This window comes from Perca flavescens, chromosome 14 (assembly GCF_004354835.1).
Source record: "Perca flavescens isolate YP-PL-M2 chromosome 14, PFLA_1.0, whole genome shotgun sequence".
Lineage (NCBI taxonomy): Eukaryota > Metazoa > Chordata > Actinopteri > Perciformes > Percidae > Perca > Perca flavescens.
The window spans coordinates 7,181,360-7,204,717 of NC_041344.1; the positions used below are offsets into that span (position 1 = coordinate 7,181,360).

General features: G+C 39.0%; 2 protein-coding genes across 2 annotated transcripts; one reads left to right on the top strand and one right to left on the bottom strand.

Moving 5' to 3' along the window:
• Window positions 1–825: 825 nt before the first annotated feature.
• LOC114567973 (C3a anaphylatoxin chemotactic receptor) lies at window positions 826–11,734 on the top strand. The gene is made up of 3 exons (XM_028597286.1): window positions 826–938; window positions 8,393–8,573; window positions 9,473–11,734. The coding sequence occupies exons 2-3, from the start codon at window positions 8,400–8,402 to the stop codon at window positions 10,355–10,357; spliced, it is 1,059 nt and encodes a 352-aa protein (XP_028453087.1). The 5' UTR covers window positions 826–938; window positions 8,393–8,399; the 3' UTR covers window positions 10,358–11,734.
• A 540-nt stretch (window positions 11,735–12,274) lies between these two features.
• LOC114567959 (chitin synthase) lies at window positions 12,275–23,358 on the bottom strand. Its single transcript, XM_028597262.1, has 15 exons — window positions 23,260–23,358; window positions 22,976–23,048; window positions 22,712–22,849; window positions 20,923–21,123; window positions 20,609–20,724; window positions 18,782–18,950; window positions 17,863–18,042; window positions 17,493–17,771; window positions 16,304–16,487; window positions 15,849–15,889; window positions 15,664–15,728; window positions 14,741–14,851; window positions 14,426–14,640; window positions 14,228–14,312; window positions 12,275–12,431 (listed from the first exon to the last, which is right to left on the bottom strand). Exons 1-15 carry the CDS (start codon window positions 23,332–23,334, stop codon window positions 12,348–12,350), a joined length of 2,016 nt encoding a protein of 671 aa, XP_028453063.1. The 5' UTR covers window positions 23,335–23,358; the 3' UTR covers window positions 12,275–12,347.

Consider the following 23,358-nt stretch of genomic DNA (forward strand, 5'->3'; position numbering starts at 1 on the left):
TTTCAGAAAGCCTCAGTTAGTTTGATGTTTACTGAAATTCACTTAAAGCATTAATCTGGTGATTCGGAGTTCAAAAAACATCTAGTTGTTGGTTACGGGTAACTGTGTTCAGGCTGTTCTCATCCACTATTTGTGTATTTTTTTTTATTCCCCAGCTCAGCTCTTTTGCAGTTTCTCTTTATTTTTCTTCTTTACTTCCTTTTACTATGATCAAACTGTGACCCAGCAATGACCCCGAACTGTCAACAGCAATGAACAGTTTATGATTAGTGGGAACATAAAATGATGTTGCAATCAAGTTGAAATACAAATTTTTATTTGTGTTTTTTTTTTTGTGTGTCGAAATCCATTTGCAATCACTTTGAAATTATAGTGGAAACCCCCCCAAAATGTTAGAAGTTGTTTGTAAGAAAAATAAAAGTTTGTATAACTTAAAGTCCAACAACACCATGATGGATTATTTGCTTTTTCCTGTGAAATAATAACACAAGGTCATTGGCCCTGCTTAGAGGAATGTGATCTGATTAACACAAGACGGAGATCCACTCTGTGTGTTTATGCATGTGTGTGTGTGTGTGTGTGTGTGACAGAGAGACAAAGTGAGTTTGACTCTGAGAAAAACAGAAGCAGTCACATCGGAAGATGCAGCCAGACACACATGACATAAAGCGAAAGAGAGAGAAAGAGGAAGGGTTTGTGTGTGTGTGTGTGTGTGTGTGTGTGTGTGTGTGTGTGTGTGTGTGTGTGTGTGTGTGTGTGAAGGTTATTTTTTTTTTTTGGGCAATAAAACCACTTGAAGGAACAGTGACACAAGGGAACTTAACTGTGCATGAACACACACAGAGACAGATCACAAATATGCGTCTTCACTTCTGCCTCTGAACACTGACACTGAAGCAGCTGACCTAATCGCTGCAACATCAGTTAAACATCTGCAGGTAAGAAATAATGACATTATCGGAGTCAGTTTTTCTAATTTTACAGATGTGTTTCATATATATATATATGTATAAATATATATATATATATATATATATATATATATATATATATATATATATATATATATCACAGCAACCTTTCCATATTATGCTGAGAAAAATTGATAATAAAAACAATCTGAGGAAGACGGGTAATGTTTTTGCGTGGCATTAACTGTACAATCGGAGGTCAATCTACTGTACGGATCCTGTATGTCATGCTTGACTCCTCAATTGAGTCTCTGTGGTTGCTGTGTTGTCTGATGGACTTAGCTGAAACGTTATGGCCAGGTCAGGCAGATGCTGGAGAAAAATACCAGCGGAATGACAAAGTATTTGTGATGTATAAGTTTGATGTTGTGTTTTACTTTCTTAACAAGATTGCTAAGGAAGTTGTTCCCTTCTCAGATTGGTTTAATTTTGGAAATTTTCAGTGGTCTCTTCTGCCTTTCAGTGATGTTTTAGTTATTTACTAGTTAGATAATATAGTTACTTATATTATCTATCTCAGATTGGCCTTTAGGAGGTCCATGGCAAACCGAAAGCATCAGTTAGTTTGATGTTTACTTAAATTCACTTAAAGCACTAATCTGGTGATTCTGAGGTCAAAAAACATCTAGTTGTTGGTAACAGGTAACTGTTCAGGCTGTTCTCATCCACATACCTCCAAAAGGTAATGCGTCAATTCATTTGTATATAACCAACGTAATTAGACGTCCAGGGCTGCGTCAAGGAGGAAGCCAGACGGCGTAGACAATATAAGGATTATTTTTGTCTAAGTTAATTGCACCTCATATTGACATTCTGTAGGCTATACCTGGTATTTATCTCCTTTGTGATGGAGATAATTGTACACATCAGAGCTAAGAAACCAGAACTGGTTAGGGACTTGGATCTGGTCCACACAGTGTTTCATAACATCTTTCACATTTATGCAACACATGCTGATCCAACCCATCATATACGGGCACTTGGTCAGGACCCCTCATGTCACTTTTTAAACACACTGGGTAGCCTACCCCTTAAGTGCCCCATGCAGGACAGGGCTGCCTCTAAGGAGGAAGTCAGGTGACGTAGTATAAAGAGCAACAAATTACACGTAGGGACAAGGCCGGGGTGGAACCCAAACACACAACTTTCACCCAGGAGGCCGCTGTTTGTGTCCCATGTGAAAGAAAACATCAATGTTGGCAAATTTTAACTGACTTATTATACTTAACTAACGTTGCATGCTTATGTTACCTAACAAATGCACCTATTTTAACCCAAACCGCAATCTTTTTTTAAACCTAACCAAAGGGCTAAGGGAGCTGTTGGCCCCTGGCTAAGAAAGCATTGACACTGGCACAATCCTGGCCAGTCCAAGTGGGCTAACCCCGACTTTAGCCTAGGGCTTACTGGCCCTGTTCTGGTGCAGGGTTAGGCAAAACGTCGACACTGTGTAACGGGGAAAAGTATATGTGTTTCATGTTCCAACTGACATTTAACCTCTGGCTAGTAAACGTGCAGTGTGAATCTTATAGCGCTGGGCTAACAATGTGTGTGTAAGCCCAGGGTCAAATCTTAGCCCAGGGCTAAAAGAATGCAGTGTGAAAAGCACTTAACAGTTTTTTTACTGCAGGGGCTTGCACATACACACTGATCGCTCATGTTGCTGGAGATTCGTACTTTGTAAAAGATATCATACTAAAACTGTTTTAACAGCATTAAGATGGCTATATTTTCAACATGTAGTGAGGAGCCGTTATGTAACTTAGACTTCTAAAAGACTTTCACTTTTCAACCAAATCTAGCAGTTTTAATCTGAGATGCCTACCTTCAAATCACTAATATTTGGAAGCCAGAAACACTTAATAAAAAAAAAAAAAAAAAAAAACAGCACTCTGTGTGTGTGTGTGTGTGTGTGTGTGTGTGTGTGTGTGTGTGTGTGTGTGTGTGTGTGTGTGTGTCGGAAGTTTTTTTCTGTACAAATATCAAAACAGTCGGTCTTTTTAAAGCAGAAGCTGTGAGCTAAATCTATGGCCTTTTGTTGCTATGAATAAGTTAAAATGGTTTAGAACAGGAAATCTTTATTGGGCTCAGGTCATTTCTTCTTTGCACCACTACAAAGCCTGAAGCTGCTGTCTTTTGTTGGAATGTTTTGAGTGAGTGAGTTGATATCATTTCCTTTTTTATATTCAATAATTCTTTGACACAAAAGATTCTTCATTATTTTCTTGTGATGCTTTTTACTGTTGATATGCAAACTTTTACATAATAGTCTTGCAATGCAGGCTAACAGTGGGCTAGTTCTTGTAATGTTTAATTAGATTAGTTCCCACCACAGTGAAGCGAGGAGTATGTAAGTCACACAGTGGTTGGAGGTCTGTGGTTGTTTGACACAGAGCTAGGGGTCCGTTTCAGGAAGGAGGTTTAACAAACTCTGAGTCTAACCCTGATGTCTGAGTTTACACTGAGATGGGAAACTCTGAGTTTTAGTTTCCTGAACAGCTGATTTGAGTTGGTTCAATCAACTCAGAGTAGGTTCACGCGTGTGCACCACTACGGTGGCCGACGGGCAAACGCCCTGCAACTTCAGAAAACACACGCAAATACAAAACACAAGCAAATTAAGAAAACATCTTCATTAAGTTGACAACACATGTGCAGCACACAACACAAACAAACTCGCTGCGAATAAAAAATAATGCAAACAGAAAAGCACACAAACCCCGAAAAAAGAAGCAATGCAAAAAGAAAAACAACTTCATTAATTTGACAAGACATGCACATGAAAATGAAGCTGTTCCCTTTAGCTGCTTCCTCTAGAAGCCTGGAGAACTTCCGTTGTGTAATCTGGATGCAGCGTTTTTTTGTTGCATTTGTTTTCAGGGTTTGTGTGCTTTTCTTTTTGCATCGTTTTTTATTTGCAGCGCGTTTATGTATTTGGTTGTGTTGTGTGTATTTGCAGTGCGTTTGCTGAATGCTGCGCATGTGTTGTCAAATTAATGAAGATGTTTTCTTAATTTGCTTGTGTTTTGTCTATTTGCGTGTGTTTTCTTAAGTTGCAGGGCGTTTGCCCCTGTCGGCCACCGTACACCACTACAATAAAAGGGCAGCACGAATGGAGCCATGATACTATAATTCACCATGGTAACAACCACAAACAAACTGGTTGGCGAAAATACTCATGCGCACAAACAGCGAGTTTGAACATATATTTCGTTAAAAAAGCAACACAGTGGCTTCTACAAAAGAGAGACAATTTGCGTGGGAGAAAATTGCTGCTAGAGTAAATGCATAAATTCCAATATAGTGTATTAATATCATATTTAGTCATAAGTATAATTTACTGGTGAAATGGTATTGAACCTATAATCTATTTCATTTAGGTGCAATCCTGCGAAAAAGTCCTAGGCCTACTAATCCCATTCTGAGGCTGCAGCACCATCATTAACAGAATTATAATTCATAATCTTTTATTTCAAAGGGTTTACATCATTCACCTGCAATACTAGGGAACTCCTTTTTAATGGCTCTTACTGGTTTGTGTCCAGGGAACACTACACAAACGTTTAAAACACGTTTCAGAGCGGGTCACACTCTTCTGACGGCGCTTTGCTACAGTGGCTTTACTAATATGCTCTGCGTCACCAATGTTGTAAAGAAAACTGCCGTTTGCAAAAAAATGTCATGTGACACAATGAATCTGCTGGGATGTACAGCATGTCCACGATGGGTGATGTTATGCCGGCTACAGACTGGCTGCGTGGCGTGAGCGTGGCGTTTCTGTTGCGTGGCGGCTGCGTGGCGTTTTCTGTGTCTTTACACACCAGAAACATGTCTGACGCGGTGCTGCTACTGCTGCTAGCCTTGTCTACACATGTATGTTTCCCATTGACAAAATGAAATAACAGCGTTTTCTTCAACCCTATATACTGATCTGATTACAGCAAAGACGACGTCGGCAGTATTGATGGCAAAATAGGCTACAGAATATTTGGTTTTGTATTGACAGGTGAAATATTTGAAAATTGATAATTATTTATAATAATTTTTTTCAATTACATTTATATCTGCATTTATGTCAAAACCTAGAGACTTTCAAACATCAAAATGTCATTTATTTAATGTATTTGTGTCAAAATGACATATAAACATCTTTTCCTATTCTATTTTGAATGGAAACACTTCCAACGCATGTTGCGTGAAAAATAGGCGTCGGTCCTATTTCTAGCATGCACGCGTTTTCGGCTCGAGCCGCGCCTAAGACGTGCATGTCACGCAGGCAGTGTGCAATCTCTAACCTGTTAACATGGGAGATGAAATAAATACAGACATGCCACGCAGCTGAAACGCAGACAGTGTGTAGCCGGCCTAAGTGATATGAGGACGAATAAGGTTATGTAGGCTCCGTAACTGATAGACTGGGAAGAAAAACGATACCGCTCAAATAGGTAGATCTGGAAATGAAAATACATCTATAGTCGCGGCCTCAATATCTTCTCCCGACGTATGTTTAACTCCGTCCGAAGTCATACAGCTTCTTCATCAACGGGATCGTCGACAAAAAGAAATGCCATGTTTTGAGAAAAAAAAAAGTTTTATAGTCTGCCTAGCAAGGTTAATAAACCGAAAATTGTTTTTTTTATTCATGCCGATAACAAACTGTGCTAAAATGCGCCTGATAGCCTACAGACTGACTGAATGAGGAAATGAAGAGCCCTGTGTCAGAGGGAGGAGACTGAGCCTGCTCCCGACCAGGTTAGGTTTACAGACTCCGTTACCATAGTAACTGACTCTGAGGTTAACTTACCTCTCTTTCTGAAACGGGCTGGAGTTACCCCTCTCTCTCAGGTTTGACTAACCTCCCTGTCTGTATGTTTCTGACTTTCTGTCATTTTAAAATAGCGATTATCAGCCCTATATCGGTCAACCCCTATTTTTAAACATCTGTTTTCTATTCTATTTTCACTTTGCCACAATCTCATACCAACAACCACAGAGAGCTGGCACTTCTTTTTTTTTGTTCTAATTCAAGCAACAACTTATTAACCAACTTATTTAAAAGAGCAAGAAAGAAAGATTATAGCTCAAACTTTCTTTAAATGTTAGTTAGATTTTACAGAGCGACATCCTCGTTTAAAATGGATATACACACTATTATCACTGACATTTTGGGTGTTTTCCCTTGTTTGACTTTAGACAGAACCTGTCTCAGGAATAAAGGGAGTTGGTACTGAAATGGTAAATACCTGTGGCTAATCAAAGGTGCAGGACATGTCTCAACGAGCTTCACAGAGCTGCTTTTTATGTCATGTCTCAAGAAGTCAAGCTTGTGGTTTATTGCTGGTATGCCACATTGTGTGTGTGTGTGTGTGTGTGTGTGTGTGTGTGTGTGTGTGTGTGTGTGTGTGTGTGTGTGTGTGTGTGTGTGTGTGTGTGTGTGTGTGTGTGTGTGTGTGTGTGTGTGTGTGTGTGTGTGTGTGTGTGTGAAGAAAGAAAAGAGTTTGATTCAAAATAAATGTAACTTTACTTTTTTATTGTCTGCATGTGTCGTGTGTTTTGCTTCAGTTACAAATACAGTTTTGAAATGATGGACCTGCAGCTGAATTAGAATGAATTAGAATAGCAGTAGAAAAGTATTCAGGTTACCCCCTGAAACTGATGAGTATCTTTCACTCAAACGTGCAAGAAAGATAAGACTACCGAGAAAACTGTCAGAGCGCTCGCAAATGATAAACAACAGAAGAGACCTGCGTAATGTTATCTAATGAATTATATACTTTTCACATAAACCACTCATGTGGGAAATGTTACGATCGATCTTGCTGTTTACTTTTATTTTCTAGTAGGACATAAACCCTTGTCTCCTGGGTGAAAGTCAACCTGCCTTTTTTACCTTATATAAAATGAGAGGATCATCTTATCTCAGTTAATTGAAGATAATCAATTTGATCTCTTGATCTGCAAGCCTCTGTCACAGGCATTTAGTACAAAAGTACATAAATACACCTTCCAGCAACTCCAACTAGCTTGCAAGCTCACTATTGTACAGAGCCACTTCGCCATGACAATATAATACTGCTAAAATGCTGTGCAGAAGTTTGTTAGGTAATCTCAGACAAAGTTTGAACATTTTATACTTTTATATTAGACCCAAATACTATAAAACATTAGCTTAATACAAAAGAAATCACATAAAGCTACATTTAACAGGAAACAAAGAGTGTAAACAGATCATTTTCACACCCATAATTGTATTTTAAGTCAACACACACACACACACACACACACACACACACACACACACACACACACACACACACGCACACACTCTGACATGTGCAATAGTATACAGACACCTTGACACATTCTCAGACACTGAAGCACAATGACTCATCTGACTCGTCACATACGCACAGATTATCCATAAACACATAATTCCTACCGTTGACTAATGTTTATTTTCATAGCATAATATGCAGATTAAAGCTAGTGATCAGGAAAGATTACTCGTTTGAGAGAGGTGTTTCTTGCCCCTCATGTTTTACTAAGATTTTTTCCCATGTCAGTAAAAGAGGAAGTAACCCAAAACCAGTTTCGAAATTAGAGACCATCTTTGGTTGACCAGGAACCTGTTTTAGTCTCCTCACTGCTGCAAGATTATAGAAAACAGGAAGGAAACGCAGAGTTGTCTTTGTAATAAACAAAAAAATGTGAAATTCAGTTTGACCTTTTTGACAGACCAGCATTCTACGGCTAGCTGGTGTTAACATACATTGTGTTAAGTTAATAAAGACTGTGTGTAGATTATAACAGATGTTAACAGACCGTTCCCCAACTTGTCAAATACCAGTCCACAATCCGCGCTTTGTGCGTACAGAGACTTGAAGACCCTCCAGTAAACTCATTGTAGCATTCGAAGATGATCAGTGTATTTCAAGAAGTTGATGCATGATTCTTGCACTTTTTGGGTTGTACCCATGGTTGAATGCACTTATTGTAAGTAGCTTTGATTCTGCTTTGACATAAAAATGTAATGTCATTTACAAATTAATAACTTCTCCAGTCAGATTAATAATGGGTGTCCTAAAACCACTTAATTTGCTTCAAATTAATTTACGTACTGTATTTTAAAAGGGGCAGTAATGATAATTGAAAAAAGTGGGATGGGATTGCCTCCACATGTCTCTCACAGACCCGTCCCCAACTTGTCAAATATCAACATTTTGACTAGACTGTGCAAAGGTTTTACCCCTTTTCAGGCTCTGCAGAAACAAACCTTATCACAAACTGTATTTTCATATAGCCTTTAACTAATCCACTTTGACCCCCATATCCCCTTGTTGCATTTTATTCCTCGTTGTCTGTTAGAGCAGGAGTTATATGATGGGTTACATTTTGTTTTCCGTGTATTCTCTGTTTTACAGCCAGACCATGTCTCCCAATGGCTCCTTTTCCACCCTTAACAATTCCAAGAATGACCAGGCGACAACTGTGGATGTCGACGCCATCATGGACAACGTCTCCATTGTCCTCTACACTCTGACCGTCGTACTCGGCATCACAGGGAACTTCATGGTGATCTGGGTGGCCGGGTTCAAGCTCAAGGTAGATTTACAAGAGAGTTACAAATAGAAAAAATAAATGTTTTCCTGAAGCTGATTGTCCCGTTAGTGTGTTGCTAATCTCCATAAAGAGATATTATTATTATTAGTGCGTTCCATTTGTACTCGGGTGTCTGATTTTCCGAGGTCAAAGCCAGGACCTCGGATTTTCAAGCTCGGAACTCAGGCAACCGCCGAGTACCAATGTGCTAAAAATCCAACATGGCTGCTCTGTGTATCAACAGTTGTGAAAGTTGTAGTAACATACAATTATTAGCACTTCTGTCTTATTTGTGTTTCACTAAATCAGCCTTACATGCAGCACTGTCCAATTTCTATCTGTGGACATGTTGTTACGCTGTTTGCATGCACAAAAGAACAGTTTAGAACAGTCTAACGCGTTGTTCTAAACTTGCATTGCTAGCAATGGCTAACCTAACTAGAGCGAATGAAAACAATCATAATTCAACTTGTAAATGGAACGCATTCAACTCGGGTGCGACGTCGTTCCCTGCTCCAGCTTTCGAGTTCCGAGGTAATTGGAACGCACTGTATGATTTATAAAAGACCAGACACTGAACACTACATCTGTTTATTATGCTCCATGATTTTCCTTCCAACATGCCTAGTGCAATATTTAAATATAAAATAGACTGAGCTCATTTCTGCATTCTGAAAATCAACTCAATACTTATATTTAGAGCATACAGTATGTTATTAAAGCATTCAGCTTATGTACACTGCCAAAAGTATTATCACACTGTTGGTTCAATGTTTTACTTTAGTTAATGGTTGCACTCAGGCCTTTTTTTTCGCTAACAAAACGAGAAATTCTCCTTTCTGTCTTGATTCCCCTTCCTAGATTTTTACTTTTTTATTTATTCTGTTCTACTTTCTCCTCAGCCAAAAGTCACAAACGTGTGGCTGGTGAATTTGGCGATTGCTGACCTAATCTTCTGCTTCTCGCGGGTCTTCTCCCTCACTAAGAAGCTGTTCTTCAAACACTGGCCCTTCGGCATCTTCATCTGCAAGTTCAACGGCTTCTTCAAATACGCCAACATGTTCTGCTCCGTCTTTCTGTTGGCTGTGATCAGTCTGGACCGAGCGCTCTGCGTCTGGCGGCCCGTCTTCACCAAGCGACGGCGCACCCTGTGGGTGGCGAGGGTGGTGGCTGTCTGCGTCTGGAGCACCTCGATCCTCTTCAGCGCTCCATTCTTCGTCCACCGCCAAGTCTACCTGGGGAAGAACAACGTGAGCAAGTGCTCTTTGGAAGTGAAGGAGGGGAACAACAGCAGCGCTAAACTGGCTCTCTTCTTGATCCGCTTCGTGTGCGGCTTCCTGTTGCCTTTCATGGTCATCCTCATCTGTTACATCCTGGCCGGATTTGGCATCCGACGCACCCGCCTGTCCGGGAAGTCCCGCCCCCTGCGCATATTAGCATCATTAGTTGTCGCCTTCTTCCTGTGCTGGGCGCCGTACCACTGCCTCCTGCTGGTGAAGATGGGGGACAGTAACAACGCTGTGGTGAAGATCTGGCAACCTTTGGCGAAGGGCGTCGCCTACTTTAACAGCTGTGTGAACCCACTGTTGTACTTCTGCATGGGGCTGGACGTGAGGGGGCGCTTCAGGCAGAGTCTGGCGGGGGTGTACAAGAGAGCTCTGGCAGATGACGTGGACGGACAGACGACCGAGTCCAACGATCGCTCCTTGGAAGACAGCAGCGGGTGGAAACACAGTACAGTCAGAAAAGAAAGGAGTCAGACAATATTGGGTGTAGATAAAGTCTGAGGTTCTCCCAGAGTTTCTTTGAGCATTTATAAACGCCATAACAGCTAGAGAGTTCCTTCTTTTTGGAGCAGAAAGCTAACATTCTGTCTATCGTGATATTATGTTGCACACTTCGTGATTTTGTGACGTGTGGTGCAAATCCGCGTGACACCATTGTTAAATCATCGAAATGCCTTTATATTCTGCTCGTAAAAACGAGCATATCTCAAAAATGTTCAAATAAGTTCTGGAGTATTGAGGAAATATTTTGCTTAGTTTCTACATTTAGAAATCTTTTGGATCAATGTGTTTTGTGTGTTTGTTTAGTTAAATTAGATAAAAAACAGATGTATTATTTTAGACACAATTTCAATGTTTTTATTCATTATAATGGCTTAGTGACTTGTATAACCTTTTAGCTCAGGTTGTACTGATTTTAGGGATATGAAGCACTCCGGTGGTAATTCAATGCACATTGACAGTACATGCAAATAACTTTAGTCTTGTGGAGAGAACCATCTGGAAGGGCTTTTGAAACTGAATTCTACAACTGCCATTCAAAAGAACCTTTTATTTGACATACTGAGGTCAGAATTACATTTTCCTGTAAAGTTGTGTTTTGATGCATGTGATTAAAGTCACAGATGGAAAGTGGAAGTGTGGTGAGTTTGGTGAATAGGAAAGAAGGCAGAGGGAAGTGAGGTTATTAAAAGGAAAGCCAGTAATAACTTGACGCTGTCTTGTGGTCATGGGTCACAAGGAAGGGTAGGTGAATTGAAACTGTGCAGCGTTTGAAATAATCTGTCACTTGGTTTCTATGCATATATTCGTTTTCTACCATCAGAGATGCTCCAAAGGGTTTTATTGTACATAATAAATAGTAAGCTTGGTTCAGAAGTGGGCAGAGCATTTGCAGCTTTTATGGGACAAATGCATCTGGATAATAATAATAAAACGAAGCCTATAAGCTGCACAATGAACAACAGTCCTTAGCAACCGACTCATAAAAAAACAATGTACTTTCTCTGTGGATTACTTACACACGTCTGTGCAATCAGACTGTTTACCTTGAACTCAATGCTTTTTAGGTTTCATGGTATTTCTGTTCTGCTGTTTCCTGGAGCAGCAGTATCATGTTGAATAATCACAGTGTTAAAAATTTGATTTAAATGTCACTGCAATTAGGGATTATGAACCCAGTTCTTCTTTGTTTGTTGTACATTTCTGTAACGTTTCTGTAACACATATTACTTTGTAAATAATATAAGATTATAGAGAAACTGTTGTATGAAAATAAGTTGTAGGAAATATGTGTTTAAACTTTTTAACTGTGCAAAAGTTGTCAATAGATGCCATAAGTGTTGGTGGTCCTTTATAAATAAAAGAGTGTTAACTGTTCTAGTGTCTTTAATATGCTGTCTTTGGCCATCCACAATCGTAATTTGCATGGTAATTGAAGATTTAAAGAAAATACCACATTTCCAGTTTTTTTCAAATTTTTCAACCTTCTCCTTCTTCCAAAGAAGCAATTTAAATTTCAAGTATTGATCAGTTCTTCAGGACATATAGTCGGTCCTCCAAGACTACTGTACAAAAGTCTGAAGGTGTGTGTGTGTGTGTGTGTGTGTGTGTGTGTGTGTGTGTGTGTGTGTGTGTGTGTGTGTGTCTTGGTTAGGTTTAGAAAAAGATCTTGGTTTAGGTTAAAATAAGTATGTTTGTTACATAAATTATACACATGACCTTAGTTAAGTAAAAGTTAAAATAAATTTGGTTTCATACGGTTTGATGTTCATGTGAAACTTTAAATACACTCTTAAAGGGAATTTCTAAATATTCAAGACAATGATAAGAAACAGAGACACAATACAGATTTTAAAATGTAGCAGTAAATATAAATGTAAAACCTGTAAATATAATATAGCTTTTTAATTCCTTCATAGCCTACAGTACAGTATGTGCTTGTTTCAAAGTGCTAAAAACTGGTTTCCGTTATGGTGCGGTTCCTCATCCTTTACACCAGAGTTCCATCGCCGTGGCTGTTGAGGACCCTTGAAAAAACTAAATCTTCGCCGTCATCGCTTTCGTTATCTTGGACCTGCAGGGAATTCAGATGATCAGTTCACAACAGTGCTACCACACCTAGAATACTTTAGAAAATCTTTACACAATGTCCTTGTCAACAATTTTTCCATGATACTGAAAGGGTGAGGTTTAATGCTGTCACATCAGTGTTTATGTTTCTGTAGCTGACACATTAATTGGCCCTTTCTAAATGGCTCTGCTCCCACTCATTGTGCGCTTGCTTGCACGCGCTAATAAAACTAAAAGCTTGACAAACATTTGGAAAACAACAACTTGACTTTGTGACTCAGTAGTTATGTTCTAATGTTCTTGTTGTGTTCAGAACATGAACAATAAGACTGAATCACAGCACGAACGCTATCTGAGAGCTGATGTGTTTCATTTGATTTATAGATTTATTATTATCGATATTAGCAGCAGCAGTAAGGGGTGAACATTTATTTCAAGTAACCTTATTGCTGCTTTCCATCTACTATGAAGTAAAATCTGCACCGTGTCACATAAATTGATTTGTTGACAAAGTATTGTGCTTTGAGAAAGGTACGAGTTACACAGTATCTGTGTGGTTATAATGGTTATATGGTCGTGGCCCAAACAGGAGGGTTTTATATCTTAGATTGCGTTGTACTGTATTTTGAAAACCCTTTACTTCACCTGTGACTGAAGGCCTTGCGTATAATGTAACATGGGACAGCTCAGCCCTGTCTCAAAATTTATGTTCACATACAGTACAGCTAAACTGCATTCTCAATTAGGTTTCGATGGAAACATATTTCATACCACATTATTTTTGACGTATCACAAATACATTTCTAATCAAAGTCTGCATACATTGTTTGCGTAAGTCAGTCAAACAAACACAGGACTTTCACCCAGGAGACCGCTGTTTGTGTCCCATACAAAACCAATTGTCAATGTTGAGTTATTTTAACTTACATACATAAGTTAGGATACATAATGTACTCGATGTCACATACAGTACATAATGTACTTAACTTATGTACATAAGTTAGCATACATAAGTAAGTAAGTAAAATATATTTGTACAGCGCTTTTCACAGACAAGGTCACAAAGTGCTTTACAATGTGCATAGGCAATAAAACAGTCAATAATATAAAATACAAATACAACAAATAATAATAATGTACTTAACTGATGTCACATACAGTACAAAATGTTCTTAAATACGTATGTAACTTAAGTTACGGAGTAACAAAGACACTATTTGAACCCAAACCAATATCTTTTCCTAAACCTAACCAAGCAGTTTTGTTTCATTTCACAACTTTAACCACGGGCAACTTTTTCATATATGTGAAACGTAGTTGAGAGTGCAGTATGGGTACCTAATAAGAAGACAGAGTTGGACAGCTCAAAACTATAGCAGTAGCAGCACTAGTAATGGTGGTAGTAACTAAGGATGGGGGAAAAAATTAATCTAGCATGGTATGGAGATATTTTCCATGGCAATACTGTATTGATACACAGATGCAAAGTATCGATCTAAATTGCACGAGAATTCAACTCTTTGCTACTAAATTAGAATAATAAATCAATTGCTTTTTCAGTCCACTAGATGGAACATTGAAGTGAAATGATAAAACATGTTGACAAAGTTTTCCTTTGGGGACATAATTTCAAAGTTGGAAAAAGGGAATCAATTGCAACATATGGCAGAATATTGCAATATGTTTAAAATCACAATAATATCGCATCGTGACATAAGTATCGTGATAATATCGCATCATGGGGCCTCTGGTGTTTCCCAACCCTAGTAGTAACAGTAGTATTATAGCAGTTGTATTTACCTGTTTGAGTGCCTGTTGCTCTTTTTGTTTTTCAGACATGGACTCGGTATCCAGGAAGGCCACATAATGGATCAGGGTGCATATTCTGAAAAGAAAACAACACAACAAGAACATTAATAACTGATCTTTCTAAATCCATGAAAAATATATAAAATAAGTTACTCCTTTGCTTTGAGCTGACAGCAGGTGATTGGTTACCTGTGGTACAGCATGGCTAAGAACTGGATGAGAACCAGGAAGATAAAGGTCAGGAGGAACATGAAGCCTATGGGCTCGATGGTGATGTACTCTCCAGTGTAGTGCAGGTTGATGTCGACCTTTGGCACTTGGATGAAGAAAGGCGAGCTCAAGAGCTGGAGAGTGAACGTTGCTATGAGCCATAAGGCATTAAAAATGAAGTAGACAAAGGTAATCTGTAAAAAAAAATATATTATTATATTATATATAATATAAAAGTTATTCACATTCAAACACAGCATCATCAAAGCGTTTTGCCAACACGCACATAGTTACCTTGTTTCTAAACTCCTTGAGTTTGTTAGCCATGTTTTTCTGTTCCGTTTTGCTCACAGAAAGAGGCTTTAGGTATTTGGCTGTCAGCTCTCTGAAGAACTGCTCCTCATCCTGCAGAGGAATATAGAACTTCTTTCAATAAAGTGTTCCATGTGTTTATCATGCTACCTCAAAGTAGGGTTGGAAAAATATATTGCATTGTATCGTATACCCTTGTTGTATTTTATGGTTTGCCAAAGTTAAAGTATTAAAATAAGGACAATAACTGCACAAATGTTAACGTGACTTTCCAGGTTTTTGGAGAAAAAAAAACAATCATATAATATTTTCATTTGACATAATTACTTCATAGGATTATGTTGTTTGACTTTTTTGCAGTGCTGTTTTAAACATCACTAGATTAAAAACTTAAAATTTGGCCTGATATCTTTGACCCCGATAATCACAGGATCACCAACTTTAATGTCCAGTGGCGGTTCTCAACCATTTCAAATGGAGGGACCAGGGTGGGGCCATATGCAATTTTAGGGCTACCAAATAAAAGCATTACATACCACCACACCAAGCCTCCTTAGGTTTGGTTCTACACGAAACATATATAACAATTAACATAAGAATACTCATTTAGTGTTTATCATTACATTTTATTTATCACTGCACATAAGTAATATCCCCTCTTTAGGGATGAAGGTGGGGTTTAAAATGTATGTGTCGAGGCTTAATATTAAGGGGGCACCGTTTGCCCCCCCTAGAACCGCCACTGTTAGTCGTCTTACTTTTGCACAAGTGCAACAAATTTCTGGCTAATATTGCAAAGGGACGTACAGAAACAATCACACATAATATTTAGCAGTGGCAATAAAGAGACAGAGGACAGTTACAATTAGACAATTAGGGCAAGTGATAAAAAGAGAAATTCGCACCTCGTCGAGGGTATCCTCCCGCAGGCGCACGTCATTAGACAAACTCTGCAGTTGTGTGACCCAACCTGGACAAAAGAGCAAGACAACAAAATATTAAACAACATGAACGAGTTCGAGTCATAATTTCTTGCAACTGATCTTAAGCTTGATTTCTTCTTTCTAAATTTCCTCATATTAGTACTTACTCTGGTTAGGGCAGGTGAAAGCAGGCTCCTGTTGCCCAGAACTAATTAAGAAATGACAGTCAGAAACACACCAGTGCAAACAATGTAGGGTACATTTGTTGGTAAAGTTATTTCTAAAATACGTATTTTACACTGTAATTTGGCAGTGTGAATTTATCTAAAACGTGCTGCACAAAATGTATTTCTATTGTAATTTTTACATAATTAAGTTTTTTTTACCTTTTTCTTTTCTCTTGTTCCCTCTTTTACTTTTGCTTTGTCTTTTCTAATGTTTATGATTATACTTGATTGAATTGTTTTGTATTGGGCCCTTGGGCTTCCTTTCACGCCTGCACATATCCATTGATGCTCTATTAATATGTCTTTTACCATACAATAGGTTTTAATTGTGCGATCAAATAAAGACGAAAAAAATTCCATTTAACCCTCCGATCACTTCCACCATCAGATCTTACCTCCGCTCCTCCTCAGGCATCCTCCTCACATCCTCCACAATAGTGTTTTGGGGTTGAGCGTCAGGCTCGGTGGCCTCAATAGTCTGGATGTCTCGGCTGACGATGAGCTCTTCTGCGCTACCTCTCCAACACAGTTTTCTACAGCATTGGCCCCGCGAGAAGAACCGTGTGAAGGTGGTTTTGGCTGGAAGGGTAAATCATTAATTTCAATTCAACTCGAACAAATGATGGAGAAACATAGTGTAACTGTATTTGTAGTAGTTTAGTCTATATCCACGACGTTCCACTTCTGAGATTGCTCCGTTGCCGCCGGAAATTCCACCGGATTTCACTGTTTTCGGCTGGATGTCCGTTACCTTCCACTTTCTTTATGTTGGAATACTCTGAGGATTGTAGTTAACTGCTCCTCAGATCTCTGCAGGGTAAATCCAGACAGCTAGCTAGACTATCTGTCCAATCTGAGTTTTCTATTACACGATTAAAATAACTTTTGAACGTACATGTTCCACCAAAACAAGTTCCTTCCCGAGGTTATTTTGCAGAGGCAGCGGGGCTCTGCCCGAAGCTTAACACCGCCTATGACGATTGTGATTGGTTTAAAGAAATGTGAATAAACCAGAGCATGTTTACAGTATCTCCCATCCCAGAATGCTGTGTGGACTAGCCAGACCCCCTCCGCAGTGCTGTGGAGGAATGTAATGGTTATTGTTTTGCCCTTTAATCAATCCCCAAAAACGTATAACTGTGTAACTTCTTTTTTTGTCATACATTTTTTTACGTTTTTTTTTGTATTTACATAAAATTTTATAAGGTGAGATTACAAGTTAATTGATCGCCAATAAAGTACATTCACAAATGTACATGCATTGATCAATATAAAACTAGCAATCAACTACGTGAGAAAACAGAATCAAACAAAACAAATAACAAAATTAATTGAACGTAGTTTCTATTTTGATGTTTTCACTGAAACTGGGGTGAGTACATTTGATAATGACAAGATTAATTGTATTACAGATGTATGATAGTTTACCCAGAAATAAATAAAAAAGTTGCTATATTACCCACTAATCGGTCCAGTGCTCAACATATAAAATCTTTAATTAACTGGTTGTAATATTTGGGGGTTTTATCGCTCCCAAAATGCATGCATGCACAATAATCTAATCTAGTTTCAAATACTATCTACCTTTCTGGGCTGTGGTTTTTGGAGCTCTGGCTGCCTGTGTTGCAGCTCCAGCAGCAGGCGCTGTCTCCCTGGTGCCCCAGGACACGTTGTTCATGTTGACCATGGAGTAAATCGACAGCAGCAGGTAGGAGCTGGGGATGCAGAGGATGTAAAGCAAGCCAAACCACACAAGGCCAATCTCCTGAGGATGCATAAGTGCAGTAACAACGTAAAAGCTGGCAAGGGTGATGATGAACAAGCTGGAGGGAGTCAGGATGGTTTGGTCCTTCACTATGGTGCCTGATGAAGGAGAAACAGATGGAAAATGAGACTTAGAAGCCAAAAACCTTTTGGTTTTCAACAGGCTTTATTGGTTTTTGGGCTTCCGTACATAGTATGACAATGGCTGCTATCATCATGAGGAAGGCGTACACGGTGCTCATGATTGCTGCGATAAGAATCTGAGTGTCTGGCTTGATCTTGAAGCTGATGCCAAGGAAGATAGCAGGAGGTATCAAAGCCATGATCAGAGCACCGTTGGATTGAATGTCGAGCAGCACAGTCAAACTACCTGAATGATTGACAGGAAGCAAACAAAAAAACTGGTTTTACAACCACATAGTAGTAATAATAATAATAATAATAATAGTAAGCATCCTCATTCATTTGCATTATATCCCTTGTGTTGTCTTCCCGTCGACCATGCATGACATATTTTTCAACATTTCGGCTTCCTTCCCGGTAATTTTTGTCGTTTTTTTTTATTTTTACGTTTTGTTACTTTTTCTGACATTTTTGTCACATTTTTGTGAATTTTTTAACGTTCTTTTATAGATTTTTCTTCAAATGCTATTATATTGAACAAAACACCCAAATTCAATGAAAGTAGTGACCTATTTTTACTTGTGAATAGTGTTGTATGGAACCATACATGTTATTGACAATTTGGTTGAAAGAAACCCAAATTTATGACATTGAAACATTTTGAAAAAGGGTCAAATTTGACCTCAGGACAACAGAAGAGTTAATCATATTTGGAACTGCAATTATCCATTACAAGAAGGTTATGTGTTCAGCTCGTTTTGTCTGTTTGTTTGTCTGTCTGTCTGTCAGCCAACAGGATTACAGAAAAGCTACTGGCCTTTTTTGTTTTTTGCATCAAGTTACGAATTGCATGATTGAGAATTAAGCTCTTATGCTTACATTTGACACATGACACATAATAAAACAGTCCAATCTTATTTCTATTGCTGTCCTGCTAAGCTTGTATATTTGGCAGAAAAACAACATAAACCAAGAAAAAGCCTGACCAGCAATCATAAGGATGACCGAGGAAGGTGTCAGTATGGACGAGGCCAAGTTGAAAAGCTGGTAGACCATGTAGGATCTAGACATGGACGGGTTCCTCTTGGAAATCAGGGTGGCAGAGCCCAGCAAGTCTACAATGTTGGCTATGGTGGATGGCACCCATCGCCGACGCTGAAAATAGCAAGTAAACATTAGCATAAATTATACAGTAAAATGTTAGACATGGTTGTTAGAATATTTCTGTATTTCTGCAGCTTGCTGTAGTTTCAGTTAAACCAGCAGGTTTCTGGTTAAGTAAAAGTAGGCTCAAGCCAGTAAACCATCACATTATGGAGACCCAATATTTTCGCAAAATAAATTTCTTACTATTTTGCATACCAACAAAACCATTAAAGGTTTTCAGTCCTTTTTTGATAAAACAGGTTGAGGTGCTATGTAAATACTGTAAAAGTATCAAAGTGCTCAATCCACAGAGAAATAGACACAGCCCGTATTCAGAAACTGCATTTAAACGAGCTGTCAGGAAATCTGTATGGTTGTGATGTCACCACTATTCCATAAATGAGCTCTCAGCGTCTCTGCAGTCATTGCAACCAGGAAATGACGGCACTGTAGCTGCACTTCATGTAGTGCAACTACAGTGCCATCATTCCCTGGTTGCAATGACTGCAGAGACGCTGATAGCTCAGATGCTAAAGACCCAGAAACACTGGCCAAACAGAGACAACTGGGCTTTTTTCAAGAAGGGGGCTTAAAGAAACAGGTGCTAAAACGGAGTGTTTCAGACAGAGGGTGAATACAGATAAATTGCGGACAGTATAAGAAAAATAATGTGTTTTTTTAACAAATAAAGCATGTAAGTATGTTCTAGTAGAAACCTAAAGTACAAATATGAACCTGAAAACAAACGTAGTATGGGACCTTTAATATTGTTTCTCTTCATCTAAAATATATTTGTAATAACTATGGATAGGATATCTCGATATTTCTGTAATTTTCACTTAAATAGCAAACACATGACAGAATCCGCTTAATGCCACGGAGCTGTAAAATGAATGATACACACTTATCATGATGGAAGATGTGGAAAGCAGTGTTTTGTTGGTGCAGACAAAGCTACAGTCATTTCAATAACTTAATACACCTGGTATTTATGACAGTTAACAATTGAGTTAAATACTTCTCATGAAGCAGAACTGGTTAGGCATTTGGATCTGGTCCAAAGAGTGTTGCAGAAAGGAGTTCACCCTTTTTTTTGTCTTTCACATGTAGCTAACACCTGCTGATCCAACCAGTTCTTAATCCCAACATGTCAGATATGACCGCTTGGTCAGGTCCCTCTAGAGCCATTTTTGTAACGTGCATGGCTGCTTCTAAGAAAAAAGTTAGGTGGAGTAGTATAAAGAGCGACAAAGTCTGCAAAGCTAGGAGGTTTGGGGTGGATCGATGGGTCAACTACACAGGACTTTCACCCAGGAGACCGCTGTTTGTGTCCTGTGTGAAACGAAAAGTCAATGTCGATGCATTTTAAATTACGTACATGACTTAGGTTACGTAACAAATGTATTTATTTTAACCCAAACCACATCTTTTCCTAAACCAAACTAAAGACGTGGGTGATTACACAACGTTAACCACATGTTAAAGTGGATCAGACTACCCTTCATTCCTAATGGGGTACCCAGTGTGTTAAAAAGTGACACCATGGGATCCTGACCAAACGGCCGTATGAGACGAGTCGGGAGCGAGAATGTGTTGGCTGATCAGAAGCAGGCTGAGCGCAGCACAAATCTCAATAACATACAATTCTGAGTGGCTTTTCTAATAACCTGGTTGTAAAACTCTTTAAACTCCTCCGGGGCATTGGTGTAGGCGTCGGAGGCCGCGTTGTACTCCACTCTCCATCCCTGCTTCAGCAGCAGAGTACACAGCCAGCGGTCCTCTCCTGCAGGGACCATTAGAGATTGTCAGTGTCAAATCTACTTTAACCACGACACCATTAACTTTTATTAATGAGTTTGCCTTGTAAATCCACATTACTACAGCTTCTGTCAGGTAAACTAGCTCTGTTTTTTGTCAGACTTTTATATTTATTTAGTTCTAGAAATAGACGGGCTAACTGCTTTTCTGATTTTTCACGTACCTTGGTCGTATTGGATGTAGTGTTGAGCCTTCGAGGACTTGATGGTGTATCTTTTCATCACATTGTCGTCCATCAGCGCCGCTGCTCTGAACAGACTGAAGCAGCCTGGGCTGCAAAGCACGCAGCCGAACACATGCTCAGCTGTCTTCTGAAGCCAGTGGCTCACAGCGTATTCAAACTTCTGGTACCAAACCATGGGACCTGCCAGCGAAATACACAACTGTTACTACAACTGTTACTATCTGCTCCTGTAGTATTTGTCTGCGACAGCTCTTTGATTTGTAAAGTGTTGATTGTCTTGAGAGGCAACTTTCTACAAAATGTGTTTTAAGTAAATTAGGTTTATTGGTTATGGTTAGGGTTAAGGTTAGGGTTGGGAGCCTTGAAGTCAATGGTCGCAGCACTGCCTGGAAAGAGACGTTGGGGGTAGTGGTGGGCAGATCGAGGCTTCGTGAAACAATGAAACCGTTGAAGCAAATGTGCCATATTGTGTCGAGGCTTCGGAAAAATACGACACCCGATGACCCCTAGTGGTCACTTGCAGGTGTTGATCTATAACAACCTTGACAATGAGCCATTTTTTATTATTGTATTTTTCTAATATGTGAAGCTTGTAACCTGTAGGCTCCTCACTGTGCATAATGTTATTTTGGTCATGACAAAAGAATATTAATAAAAGAAATCAAGCCACAATGTCTCAATTCTTTATAGATTTTTATTCAAAAATATGAATGTCCCAACAGTTTATTATATTTCAATCATAATTATTTATCTATATCTATATATCTCTATATCTCTATCTCTATCTCTATATCTATATATATATCTATCTGTGTATCTATATATGTATCTACCTATCAATATGTTAATGTGTCACTATGTATACTCTGTCTGTCTCTAGCCTATCAGTCAATGTGTAAATTTAAATGTAAGCCTAAATATAACTAAACAACTCGCACTATGAATGTCACTATATCACCAAAAATCCGCTATCTCAAAATCAAACTCCTCTCACAAAAACCCACGAGGTCCAGATGCGTTGACTTCACTTTCATACTGATGTGCGATTGTGTGTTCCCGACCCTGTCAATCAAACGCTGATTCATGCCACCTGTTGAAACACTTGTGAAACACTCCGATGTTTCATTTAGCCGTAGTCACGTGACATGGGTGTTTTGAATCACGCTTAGAATCAGTGTTTCGAAACATATGCGCTTCGGGATCTCGACAAAGCTTTGGAACGTCAGTTTCACTTCAGCCATCCCTAGTTGGGGGCTTAAAACACCATTGAGCGTAAATTAGTTTGAAGTGATCAAGAAGATGGAAGCCACTAATTGAACTTTTTGTAATCATTATTCTTACTCTTATTTACTTACATATGTGCTCTATTTTCAACAACATCCATTACAGAGTACACTTGTTGACTTTCCATAGGAATGATCCAATGGGATCTGTCACGGTAATGAATGAATTAACTTTGGACATCGGTTACTTTAACTTTTACACTGTAAAATAAACAATTCATTGTCCTCTTTTTTTAACAACATAAACCCTTCCTACATGCAGTTGGACGATTAGATGCTGGGTTGCTGATAGTAGCTGCCTCTGAATTTCAATCTGAAAAAAAAAGTATGCCAGCTTTTCTGAAAACTCCATTTTTGTATATATTTTATCTAATGAGATGTTTGCTGATTGGTCTAGTATACTTCTGACCCGGCTTTAATCAACAATCAAACTCATTTTGTCCGGTTGTCCTCCTGTCCCAGTCCTTTTATTGCATTTGACCAACCTGAGCCAGTGGGGTGAATCCTGCCACACGCCGCCCCGACACGTGGGTACATTTTCAGACGATCAATGAGCAGCATCACAGCAGCCGGCTGGAAGTCTGTGTCCCCATCTAAAGCCAGGATGTAGGTGTTGTGCTTCTCTTTCTGGGGGAGCAGATACAGTTTTGTATTATATTGTAACGCATGCATTTGGTCATACCATGTGTGTGCATGTGTTTTCTCTCATCTCACCTCAAACTCTTTATACAGCTCACTCTCACCCTTGCCCCCTCCTTTCCCCCACCTTTTGAAACACTTGGTTGAAACTTTCCAGCCCAGCAGATAGTACAAGTACATGACCTGTAAAATATCAAAAGTTATTCTGCAAACACACTCCGAGACAGTCACATAAACATTTTAGCAACCATATTTCCTTAAAGTTACATTTCACACTACTACATCTTACTGGCAGTAAAGGAAAGGCAATGACCGTAGGTGACGTGACATTTTTAAGCTATGAAAATTTTCAAACTGGATACTTATCAAACTCTGTTACATCATTCTTTATCACCTGAGACCATCTCTTCTTGTTGCGGATGAGTTCTTTGTCCTTGAAGTGAACCGTGATACTGTTTCCATGTGGCATGGTGACCACCAGACGTCCTCCGTA

What these genes read in the sequence shown, in the direction of transcription:
- LOC114567973 (XM_028597286.1), top strand. Translation starts at nt 8,400, where the DNA reads ATGTCTCCCAATGGCTCCTTTTCCACCCTTAACAATTCCAAGAATGAC. An exon ending in TGGCCGGGTTCAAGCTCAAG is followed by an intron (nt 8,574 to 9,472) that starts GTAGATTTACAA and finishes CTTTCTCCTCAG; the next exon opens with CCAAAAGTCACAAACGTGTG.
- LOC114567959 (XM_028597262.1), bottom strand. Translation starts at nt 23,334, where the DNA reads ATGCCACATGGAAACAGTATCACGGTTCACTTCAAGGACAAAGAACTC. An exon ending in ACAAGAAGAGATGGTCTCAG is followed by an intron (nt 23,049 to 23,259) that starts GTGATAAAGAAT and finishes GATATTTTACAG; the next exon opens with GTCATGTACTTGTACTATCT. An exon ending in GATTCACCCCACTGGCTCAG is followed by an intron (nt 21,124 to 22,711) that starts GTTGGTCAAATG and finishes TTTCGCTGGCAG; the next exon opens with GTCCCATGGTTTGGTACCAG.